Source organism: Phoxinus phoxinus (assembly GCF_949152265.1).
Source record: "Phoxinus phoxinus genome assembly, chromosome: 2".
In the NCBI taxonomy this organism is placed as follows: Eukaryota; Metazoa; Chordata; class Actinopteri; order Cypriniformes; family Leuciscidae; genus Phoxinus; species Phoxinus phoxinus.
Genome location: NC_136877.1, coordinates 20,619,582 through 20,632,408, shown reverse-complemented (window position 1 = coordinate 20,632,408; position 12,827 = coordinate 20,619,582). Strand labels below are relative to the sequence as shown.

Genomic DNA, 12,827 nt, shown 5'->3' with positions numbered 1-12,827 from the left:
CCGGATCAATTTTTCACTCTTGATGATGAATGGCGTACTTGCAGAAAAGCAAAGCAAGAGAGTGCATTTACGCTCTTTTTCGGTTTCCTATTGAAACCATCAGTAACGGAAGAAATCATAATTTTGTACCTGCGCTGAGTAATAGCTTCTCTGCATGCCTCACTAAAGATATTAATATATATTAAGCAGTGCTGTTATGCAAAGGTTTATTCATTTGCCAGGATGTGTAATTGCTAGACTCGCAAATGTGTTAAGCTGGAAATGTGTTGCAGTGGAGATTTCAACTTTAGACATTTTAAAAATGTATGACACTTGGCACAGTGGGGGCCGCACTGGTGCAATGCAACAGTATACCAACAGTTTGTATGTACTGTGTCTCATAAATAGTTTATAGTATGACTCAATATGTTTTCTGTGTGTCCTTCTGTGTTTGTGACAGATAAACTGAAAGATTTCATTAAAGGAGAGCAGCTCAAATTCAAAGATGGTTCCTCCAAACTATTGGGGAATAAGTTTCAGGACCGATACCTGGTTCTACAAGACAAAAAACTGCTGTTATACAAGGACATAAAAGTATGTCTCTTACATTTTCACATTTAATTCCAAGTCTCTTTCTTTTAACAACTCAAATGGTCTGTAGGGTCTTTAAGTATCTCTGCTCATGGTAATATTTTAATATCTCCATCCCCACTGTTCATCAGGATCAACCTCTACGCAGTATTGCTCTCCGTCAGCAGTTGCCAGTTTACCAATTTAGATTTTCCAGCATGCCATTTTATATTATCTCTGTTTGTTTTCCTAGCATGCATTTACAGATGAAATAGTAATTAAAAAACACAGCGGATGTGAAATTACCTGCTTTGGGCCAATCGCAGGGGCCCACTTGTAATAAGCGTGGAAGAATAAAAAAAATAAAAAAAAATAGACCCATAATGGCTATTTTCATTTAGAATTAAAGTAATGTGGGACTTATACCCCCTGAAATGAGTACAGTGATGTAAACAACTGCAGTCTGTGAGGTTTTTCTTTCTGTAATATCTCCTCATACTTACTTTATTCACTCCGATCTGCTCTTCCTCGGGGGCACACGCTCCGTGAGCTAAGACACAGTCTCCTAAAGAGTGCAATATGTGTTAATAACTGATATTTGAGCAAAGTGTGAGGACGTGTGTGTGTGTGTGTGAGAGTGAGACCGGGAGGGAAGGCGGAGAAGCGAAGACACTCTGAATGAAGGCTGTTCTTTCTTTAATTAGTGTAATTTCTGGCTGCTGCAGAATATTCAGCTAATTATCAAGTGAAGAAGGTGGGAATTGGCTGTGAAGCAGAAATTTAATTGATATTCTGATGCCTTTGTTTTCTGTTTCTTGCAAGTTAGGATCCTCGGTTAGATCTCATTTTGCCGTCGTCGATGTGCTCGCCTATGCCGCTCGTGTTTTGCAGTGCATTACATAACGAAGTACATCCCTTCCAGGCAACAACAACAGCGTTGTCGACACATGCTAGTTTACACAGTGCCCTTGGGCTCCCAACAGCTGTAAACAGGAAATTGCCGTTTTTCCCCTTTTGATTCAAGTGAATGAGCTGGGGGAAATAAAGCCGTTTTTTTCTTTCACTCTGCATACTTTTTTGCTTGCAGCATGTTAACCGGTTTTAGTAGCTGGTGACTGTTTGGAAAGGTTTTGAACAGATATATAGTGTTATTAGGTAGCACTTTAACCCTAACCCTATAGTAAGTACGTGTGGTTAATTAATTAATATTACTCCGTACTTAAATGTGTTATTACACTGTAACAAGGACACCTCAAAATAAAGGGTTACACTTTATTTTAAGGTGTAATAACACATTTAAGTACTGAGTAATATTAAGCAACTACATGTACTTATTATAGGGTTAGGGTAGGATTAGGATTTGGTTGAGGGTTAGTTGCATAAAATTATGCATATTTACTGTTATTACTATGGTAAGTACATGTAACAAGGACTCTGTAAAACAAAGCATTACCAAATAACCATTATTACATACATAATATGTGTAGATACAGCATAATTTAAAATGAAAGCACTGTTGATTTTGAAACATGTGCCATTGTTTCCACAGAGTACCAAGCCAGAAAGAGAGGCTTCATTAACGTCAATTAAATGTTACTTAGGGCTACGAAGGAAGTTGAAACCAACAAGCAGGTAAAAGGTCTCAAGTATTTATCTAGTGCTATACCACACAAAAAAAAGCAGTTATTCTTTTTTTACTTTTATCAAAAATGTTACCTAATTGCATTTAAGTTCATTAGCAAACTGGTGCCTTTTGTAACAATTTTTCCAAACCCTCTTTATAATCCTTATTTTAATCCACGTAGAGCCCACAAACTATTTTACGAAACAAGTTATTCAAAATTAATGCTGCCACATTGAAAGACGGGACATATTAATATTCATAAATGTGTAATTAAGATCGATTCATAAATGTTCTGACATTAACTCTAGGTTCGTGTTTAAATGAGCTTCTAGTTCAGTCTTTATCTTTTGTGCCAAACACGCAGAGCAGCTTTGGCTTAGTGCCAAATGCCCCCCCTCAGAAACAAGACTATCACAGTCAATCCGAAAGCAGATTTATATCTCACAATTACAAAATTCATTAAACGTAATTTAGCAAATACACTGTACTGTGTTTTTCTCTCTCCTACTGGGAAAATTGTTAGCTGTGGATTTGTTTCATTTCAGTAATGTTGCGTTTTTGTAATTTATGGCTGTTGTGTAATTTATGAGTGCGCTGAAGTCTTTGTTGCTATGATCATTTATTCATAATTTTCCTTGTGAATGTATCCACGGCATGATTTTTACAATAGCATTTTACCCCAAATGACTTCCAATCTGTTCTCGCATGTTATTTGTTACATTGAGGTATCGGCATGCAAACTATTTAGCTTTTTTCAGTCTGAGGGTGTTCTTCAACTATAGCACTTTTGTTCCTGTGGACTTTAAAAAAATAAACTCTCTTGGGCCTTGTCCACACTAACTCGTCTTTGCATCTAAAACTGAGAGACACAGCACTCAGGAATGGTTTACGCAGAATATATTTAGCATATAAATATATATTTTACGCATGCATAGTAAGGTGATTGATTCAATTGGGTAATATTTATTTTACACTTATGTTACAATTACTGTACAGCTTGATTGGAAACCAAATAACTTGATATGCACATCACGTTTTTTTTTTTTTTTTTTTTTTGACAAATCTCATGTTTCATAATATATCTCAAGCAAGCTCTTCACAGACACTGTTGTCTCATTGGTACACAGGCACACTAACTTCTGATGAAACTTTAATAGAAGCAGAAGTGTTTATTGTTGTGGAAATTACGTGAAAACAGAAGACAGGAGTAATACTTTATATAAATCATTTGCACATAATAAATATTTCATTCTTTCTTGAGAGAATCAGTTTTAAAAATATGTTCATACTGGGTTTTCAGAGTAAACTAAAAAAAATCAATACATAAAATACATGTGAAAAGTAGCAAAAAGAAAAAAAAGTTTATTATTTATTTATTATTATTCAAAAAGCACCATGGACGAAGTGCCAGAAGTTGAAGAAACACATTATGTGTGGAAACCTTTGTGGAAATAACAGCTTTTTTTTTTTTTTTTTTTTTTTTTTTTTAAGCCACAATCTAAAATGCTGTGTGTGAGGTCAGAAAAGATTTGAACCATTTAGACCATGAACTATGAATTAAATAAATTAACGAGAAGTAGGTCAGCAAGAAAGTTACATCTGTAAGAGAGTAAAGTATAACAGGGCATGTCGCATTGATATAAATCTCTTACACAAGCAAAATAGGTCATCGTTTCTATTATGCTTGTCTGCTGGTGCGAAAGTTAAGCTGAATTTAATGGTATCTTAGCACTTTAGAAGTTCTCGAGAGGTCAGGCTGTGTCACCATCAGGAAAAAGCTGAATATAGTTGATGTGGAGAACCTGAATGAAATGCTGTGACACTAATGCGATACTTTTTGTCGTTTTTTTTCTGACACATTTTCAACAGTTGGGGATTTACTGTTTATACTGAAAAGCAGCAGTGGTAAGTGCAATTAACTTTGTTCCTAATTGCGCATTCAATCACACGCTTCGGCACTGTTTTTAAGAAAAACATTTAGACGGAACTGGATAATACCTCCCTTTTTTTAATATACCAGCCTGAAACGTACTAAGGTTTTGTACAGCTTAGTACTTGAAGTACAGAACTGCATGACTGAATTTCAAATAGGACACTTAAGTGCTTCAGTGTTCTGACTGTATGCATTTTCATCCTCCCTGAAAAAGGTATTTCTGCTGTAAAGGGAATGATTCTCAGCAGGACTGGGTCACCTCCATTATCAGAGTGAAGGTGAGCTTTCTTCATTCTAAGTGCTGATAATGTGCAGTTAACATTGTTAAAAAATGGGCATGTTAACAGGTTTTCTAATGCAATTTTTAGATGTACTATTCCACATCTGGAAATGCTTCATTTTAGCAGCCCAATATGAGATATTTCTTCCTTCATAAAGTCCCATGATATTACCTTTCCTTTTTATACCTTTTTATTTTGGACATATAATGTATTCTGCAAAGCACCTTGGAGTACCATAAATACCATGGTACATGAATATGGTATACATGGTATTAGCATCTGGTGCCATCACTGCACACCCTAGTGAAAACGAAGTGCGTAGTACACTTCAAATCTTTAAAGTATATATACATATATACATACACAGGTGAAACTCGTAAAATTAGAATATCGTGCTAAAGTTAATTTATTTCAGTAATTCAACTTAAAAAGTGAAACTAATATATTATATAGACTCAATACATGCAAAGTGAGATATCTCAAGCCTTTTTTTGTTATAATTTTGATGATTATGGCTTACAGCTATTAAAGCCCTAAATTCAAAATTGATATATTGTGAAAAGGTGTTCATAGCCGTGCGTGCGTGCGTGTGTCTATATATATAATGTATATGTATGTTCTTTCAGATAATAAGATGTTCATAAAATAAAAGTACTTCGAGAACTTTGTGTGCACTTTGTAATAATGTCAAATTAAGTGTTTTATTTTAAAGTACATTTTGGAGTCTTTGTTTTAATAATCTTTTAGTTGTGCTTTAAACAGTCCACTTATTTTTATGAGAAACATTATAAAGCAAATGTGGAATACATTATTATAATTTAAAGTGTAATGTGATATTCAATATTAATTTCAAAGTTAATATATTTTTAAATGAACAAAATTGCAACTTCATCGTTACAAATGTGTGATGACAAATATATCTAAATACAACACAGACATGTTTCAATATAAATTGCAATAATGGCTGTTTAGTTTCCCATTAATGCCTGTCAATACATTTGGCAGTAAAACCATATTTCAGAAACAATATAAGTAATTATGAAATGACACATGCAGGTGTACTTAAGTGGGTCAAAGAACACTATAAAATTCAGCTAATTTGTGTTTAATATAACATTAAACTGTAATACATTTTCATATAATTGCAATTAACATGCAGTTAAAACATGGGTCCGGAAACATAACATTATTTTGCACTTAGGTAATGTGTATTATTTCCATAATAAGTACTCCTTTTTTATAATGCTGCATTTCCTTTTTCCAGAGAAAGTTATAAGAAAACTAGCTTTAAGAATTGAGAGAATGTTTTCAAGGTTATCCTCCACGAGTATAAATCACATTATCCGGAAAGGTCTTTTAGCTGAAATAAGGTCATGCAGACTGCCACAATAACACTGGTTCCAGCAGACTCCTCTTTAGACAAGCTGGCCACTAGCGCACGCTGAGGGCCTGACTCAGCTGATTCAGTATTAATAACTTAAACCAAAGGCAAGAGATGGCAGAGGAGTAGATGATTTAGCCATTGTTTAGATCTCTCCTTCAATCCGCTAACCCTCTCAGATTTTTCCTGCTCTTCTCTTCGGGTCCTAATGCCTCATCCTTATCTACTTCCTACAGGTTCGCTATTTTCATTGTTGAGGTTTATTCTTGCTTTTGTGGTTTTGAACTGATACGAGGGAGAAAAATAAAGCACTTCAGTTCTTAATTTTTTTTCCCTATTCCGGGGAGGTGGGGCGCAGAGAGGTTTTCTCGAGTTGTTTTTCGCCCCAGGCGGTGGAGTAAACGAGGAGTTGAGGGCATGTACCATAATTCACTGTACATATTGTTGTGTCTCATTATTACATGTGCTGAAAGTGGTCGTGGAGTCCATGCAGGTAGATTAATTGAGACTCTGTGCTCTGAGACTCTTGTAACCTCTCGCTGCTTCCATTTTACCCAGCGTTCTGCTTGGCATGGTTTCCATAGAAACTGGAGAGCAGTGCCGGGTAGGTAAAGGAACAGGCAGATGAGACCTTCTGCTGCTAAAATGAGGATGTAGACGTGAAGAACAACTCAAAGGCCATAAAGTCACAGTGGAAAGTATGAGCTGTCTTAGCGAGTGTTCAGCTCAGCAATAGGTCCAGAATGTTCCAGCACATTTGTGTGCCTACATCATTAAGGTCAGAAAGTTAGTGTTAGTTAGAGCCGCTTGAGAATATATGGAAGTTTTTTTGTCGTTGTCTTGCCTGAGACTTAAAGCTTAAAAGTAAGGTATACGTTTTCTGTCTGAAATCTTTTTTTACCCTACACTGTCAGGGAAAATATTGAAATATCTGTTCAAATTTGGATTTATAGGCCTAGGAATGTCATGAAAATGAATAAAATCCTCTAATAATTTCCATAACTTGGAAGGCAGTGCTATATTGATTTTCCTCATACAGTGTCTGTTTTTACTAAATAGTTTCACTCTAATGTCACTGTAATATTTTCATACTAAATTATCTATTTGCATACTTGCACAATATGATTGGCTTTTCGTTGTGGTGATACTAATTCTCAGCTGACAACTTATACTACCGTTAAAAAGTCTGGGTATTTTGAAAGAAGTCTTGTATGTTCACCAAGGCTGCTTTTTTTTTTAAATAAAAAATTGTGAAATACTATTGCAATTGAAAGTAACTGTTTTCTATGTTAATATTTTATAAAATGTAATTTAGTCCTGTGATGGCAAGCTGAATTTTGGTATTCAAAATGATGGTAATCATTTCTCCAGTCTTCAGTGTCACATGATCCTTCAGAAATCATTCTAATATGCTGATTTTATGCTCAAGAAACATTTCTTATTATTCTAACGGTTATTATATATAACAGTGGTGCTGCTATATATTTCTGTGGAAACCGTGATAAAAAAATAATATTTCAGGAATCTTGGATAAATAGAAAGTAAAAAAAAAAAATAGAAAGAACGTTAGAAAAAAAATATCATCTTTTATAGCATTATACATGTCTTTGCTGTCATTTTTTATCAATGTAATGCATCCCAACTGATTAAATATAATCAAAAGAAAAAAAATGACTGGCCCCAATCTTTTGTACAGTAGTGCAAGTTTATATACTTTTAGTGTTTTACGACACTAATAGATTGCAAATCTATTTTCTTTCTAATTATGCTGACCTGTAAAATATTGGATGGACAGTTTTCACAGACTGTGGTGATTTTGTTTCCACAGTTGTCAACATCGCAAATTTAGTAAAGTTTTTCATATATATATTTATATTATTATTATTAAAAAAAAATCATATTTATTTATTACGCTACACTTTGTGTTATATTACCTCGGCAGTAAATGCAAAACATGAATTAACACTGCTGCATGAGTGTTTCTAATACAACGGCTGGGAGTGATGGCAGATTTCTCATCATTCTCTGTTATGACTAATGTAATCAATCTCTCTGTATTTTGTTACACTTCTGGAAAGTCGTGGAAACACTATCATGGATTGTTTTCCTTTGCTAGTGGTGCAAATGGGGAAACAAAAATTATATTTGCAGTTGTCTCCCATTCACCACTATAGAAGTTTACCCAACTATGATGACTTCCACTTGTGAGAAGCCCGGAAATGTGAAATTGCTCTCTCTGTTCCCTTTAGCTCAAATTGTAGAGCATGGCGCCACAATCATGGGTTCAATTCCTGCATAAACAGATCAAATGTAATCCTTGAATTCAATATTGATTTGGATGAAATCATCTGCCAAATGCATAAATGCAAATGTACTTGCAGCATGAAGGTGACTTATGGCCTAAAGACCTGAAGCAGAGTGCATCATTACCTTATAACCTGAGCAGAGGGAGAACATCCACACACAGCCCTGCACAGACCAGCACAGCCAAGCACCAGAGAGAGGTCAGCATTAAACCTGCTCCACACTCACACAAATGTCATAAATGCTTAACAAACCTTTCCTTTTAAAGTGGTTTAATGCATTGTTAGCTTCAGTGAACATTTCTAAAGGCCAGCACAGTTAGCAGTAATCAGACCCGATCTCCATCTATGTTGACAGTTAAACCTGGTCCACAAAATGGTTGTTCAAGTCTATTCCCTGCATACAAAACAGCCTTTTACTCATATAACCACGAATATTCATGTGCTTTCTGCTCTTCTACAGGTTAAAGGGAAGTCAGCCCTCGCTACAAGTATAGGAGGTTCAAATACACAAAACCAAATGACCACAGATGAGCGCAACCGACCAGACTCGAGGTATAAATTGACAAGCGGTGAAGGAACTCCATGTGTCTCCAGGCATGAAATGGTGATTGATGACACACTCCAGTCTCAGCGAAGAGCATCACTTCAACAAGACACCAGCGGTCTCACCCTGCCATCACAGAGGAAAGCCTCGTTGCCCAGCAGAGGTGTGCAGTTGCCTCAAAACCTCATTCATGAACTAAGTACTGTTCTCAACAAAACGGGACGTTCTCTGAACAAACACGATTAAGAGAGACAGAAAGACAGGAGTCTTGTCCATTGCACTTTCCTTGAGCATGAGAAAAAATAAAACAGCAGAGTTACATCTCAGTAAGGTAGTTGGACTCTTTGGATCGAGTATTTAATGATTATTACGAGTATTTAATGAATGGAGAGAAGTGGTAGGTGGAACATTGGATGTGAAGACTTTTTTGTGCACAACTACAACTGCTCTCTATAAGTCACATTAAGTCATATTCCTTTAATTCTGAACAATGTAATTCAGTATTATTGGACTTTTTTGATTGTTTTAGGCTTTGCATTGAAAGATGCATTTCCCCTTTTCATTTTCACATCTGTTTTTATTCTAGCTGAGGTTGAAAAAGACACTACTGGGCAATGATTCTCCAATATCATCTAAAACCTCCATCGCTGCATCCAAAATTGAATACTTCCCTACTTTATAGTATGCAAAAAAACAGTATGCCAACAGAGTAGTATGTCTGAATACATAGTTTTATAAAAACAGTAGGTGAAAAGTACCCGCATGACCTATTACTTCCAGCAAGATTCTGAAGTGAGCGTTCGATGAACGCTTTACTATCCCATGAGGCCACGGGAGAGGATTTGTGAATGGCAGTGAAGTGACGCATCTGACACTGGTAGGTCACATGACAGTAACAACATGGCGAATTTCATTCATACTACCCATATCTATAATATATATATATTTTTTTTTTTTTTTACGTTCGCAAAGTTCAAATTCAAATGTATTACCTTGTTGAGATGTGAGGAATGGTAACTTTTTGAACAAAAAAAAGGTTCAGTTTATTAGCATTATTTTATGTATATACTGATATAAAATATACCCTTTTGAATGATTCATCGAAGCATATATTTATTTTCTTTTGACCTCCTACTTGAACTCGATATTCTGGTATATTACAGTCTTCTCACTGGTAAAGTAAGCCCAGACATCCCACAACTCAAAATCCATTCAACATCCGATGGATCGAACCAAGACCCTGTCATGCATTTTGATCTTAGTCGATGATGTGCATCACAACACGGAAGAAAGGATATATCATACTTCCGTTCTATCGTACCTTTAATGAATCTAGGTTAATGTTAATTTGTACATATTTTAACACATTTTTACCATTAATTCATTATTATCAAACATTAAATAACAATGTGTTTATAAATCTACACTAATCTAGATGAATAAATAATAGGACATGGTACCTAATGCATTAACTAATGTTAACAAATTAGTTAATTTTACGTATTTAATTTTAAGTCACTAGTTTTAGATCAATTTTGATCATTTCAGTTCTCGTGCTTCAAGATTTTTTTTGTGTGTGTGTCAAGAGAATTGTGTGTCCTTTCATAGTTACAAAAATAGCCCTGCTGTTTTCCTACATTCACATTCCTGTGTTCATGCTCGTCGAGGTTCCAGACAATGATGCTTCAATTGCATTGATCTGTTTAGAACTTATCAAACCTCCATGTAATGAAAGTGGTTGTTGAGAAGTGAGCTGAATTAGTCATTACAATCTTGCCACGTGTGTTTTTTTTTTTTTCAAGATAAACTTGTGCCCATTTATAGTTGGATACAAAAACCACCCACCATTCCAAACCCTCCAAAGTTGTTGAATAATGCATAAAAGTGTGAGAGCATGCACATTGAATATTGTCACCCAGTTTGATATTAAATATTTATAGTTGACATTTTATGTAGATTATGAATCACTTAACAGCCGCCTGCATCTCATGGTCCTTTTTTAAAATGGTAATCGTGCACTCTGCCTGTCGTCACAACATGTAATGTGCAATAGTCTATGTGGCATGTAAATAAACATAGTTAAAGTTAAAAGGTTCATGCCGTTCAAAAAGTGTGTGGTTGGTAAGATTATTTAATGTTTGAAAGAAGTCTCGTATGCTCAACAGTCCAAGGCTGCATTTACTGTATTTTACCAAAATGACTCAGTGTCACATGATCCTTCAGAAATCATTCTAATATGCTGATTTGCTGCTCTAGAAACCCTTTTTTATTATTAATGATGAAAACAGTTGTGCTGATGAATAATTTTGTTGAAACTATGATTGTTTTCTTCTTCTGGATTCTTTAATGAATTGAAAGTTCAAGAGAAAAAGCATTTATTTAAAATATAGAAAACTTTTGTAACATTCTAAAAGTTATTAACTTTTTATACATTTATTGCATCCTTGATAAATAAAAGAAATTCTTTGGCCAAACTTTTGAATGGTAGTGTGTATGCTGATTGTAGTGTAGATATGCCGGGTCAATTGAAGTGCTATTGCTAGTTTGCAGTCATTTTATGAGTGCTCTCTCAACTTCTGTATATACTGCAGAATCGCCCTTGGTTTAGGCCTATTGTCTGTTTGTAAGAGAATGCTGCTGACATTTTGATTCGAGTGTTTTTTATTACTTCTAAAGTGTTAATCGGGTTGTATATTCCATGTGTTGTATTGTCACACCTGCGCCGTCTCCCTCATTAAAGTTTTAATGCTTGAATTAATTAGCGTCTTTATAAATGACGACTGTCAGAGCTGACACCTTCAGCAACGCCACATGTTACGGTTTTGATTGAAACGTGTAGCTTCTGTGCTATTGTCACTCAAAGCGTGTGTGTGTGTGTGTGTGTTTGTGTGTGTGTGTGTTTGTTCACACCTGTTTTTGCGGTGCTTCCCTCCTAAGCATTACTGCTACCCCCGTGCTGTCGCTTTTCTCTCATCTGAAGGTCACCATATGGCAGGAGTGTTGGGAATGAAGAACCTCAAATAATTGAAAACATTATGCGTGACTTTGACACACAAAGGAAGGGCGCTGTGTAGTGGGGAAATCCAGGCGTTTTGAATGAATTAGTTGGGCTGCATCTGTTACCTGGCAATTATACTGACTATACTGAAAGTTTTATTAAAAGTTTTGTGTTCATTATTGTGCTCATTTTGACTGAGCACATTAATAGCCCTGTATTTTCAGTAGCAAATGTTTACCTACACACTCGCCCTATACTGACTTTCTCGGACTGGCCAAACTACAATAATAGTCACGGCCAGGAAAAAAAAGCTCCCAAATAACCTCCCCGAAATCCATTTAAAAAAGAGATTAAGCTAATATGACACAAACATTTGCTCATAAAAGATGCAGCATGTCCCTATAGTCTGTTATTTCTCTGAGGCTTTTGTTTTATCAGTACAAAGTCTATTCACGGTTAAGACTGAAAAGCAAGCATTCACCAAGCTTTCAGATTTCATCACTAATGCATAACCTTCCCCTCATGCTATTAGTCAGTAAACACTGAGCGGTCCAGGGAGATTACAACAGTCAATAAAGCAAGTTAGGTTTTTAATTTACGCAACAAAATAGGAAAGGTGGGACAGTGAGACACCGCAGGCACCGAGTGGCTCTTGTGGGACAATTAATGTTAAACTATTCAAATGATGGACTTAAGAGCTTAATTAAATAAAGGAGAGTGTGCTTTTTGTAGCAAGAGTGTTAAACAACTGGTGAAGCATTACATTGTCGCTTTTTTTCTGACCTCTTATTTCTGTGTTTCTGCAGTGCATTAATGAACTATAATATACTTATTTAAAACCTAATTGATTTTTTTTTTGGTATACAGTATGGAAGTCTGATTCAGAGTAGGCTATTCAAAATATATAAAGGTAACTACGACTTTATACCTCACAATTGTGACATAATTTCTTATAATTATGACTCAATAGCAACTTGTTATATCTCACAGTGTGACTATCTCAAAAGCACTATTTATTTATTTGCCTATTTATTGTTTGCAATTGTGACCATATCTCCCGATTGTGTTTTTTTTTTTTTTTTTTACTTATTATTTCAATGGTCCACTTTAGATATTCTACTAACTAATAAGTAACTTTGCAACTACATGTCAACTAACTCTCATTAGAGTATTAGTAGACTGTTAGGTTAGGGTTAGGTGGTTCGGACTAG

At 35.3% G+C, this 12,827-nt stretch overlaps 1 protein-coding gene across 2 annotated transcripts in view; it reads left to right on the top strand.

The window, feature by feature from the left end:
- Nucleotides 1–11,083, top strand: part of arap2 (ArfGAP with RhoGAP domain, ankyrin repeat and PH domain 2) — a 97,344-nt gene extending 86,261 nt beyond the window's left edge. For both annotated transcript variants that reach the window (XM_079604738.1, XM_079604739.1), the window contains exons 28-33: nucleotides 440–573; nucleotides 2,099–2,181; nucleotides 4,043–4,078; nucleotides 4,321–4,384; nucleotides 8,150–8,272; nucleotides 8,535–11,083. In XM_079604738.1, the coding sequence (XP_079460864.1) occupies nucleotides 440–573; nucleotides 2,099–2,181; nucleotides 4,043–4,078; nucleotides 4,321–4,384; nucleotides 8,150–8,272; nucleotides 8,535–8,864 (770 nt within the window). In that variant the 3' untranslated portion in view covers nucleotides 8,865–11,083. The remainder of the gene's footprint in view (nucleotides 1–439; nucleotides 574–2,098; nucleotides 2,182–4,042; nucleotides 4,079–4,320; nucleotides 4,385–8,149; nucleotides 8,273–8,534) is intronic.
- Nucleotides 11,084–12,827: the final 1,744 nt, after the last annotated feature.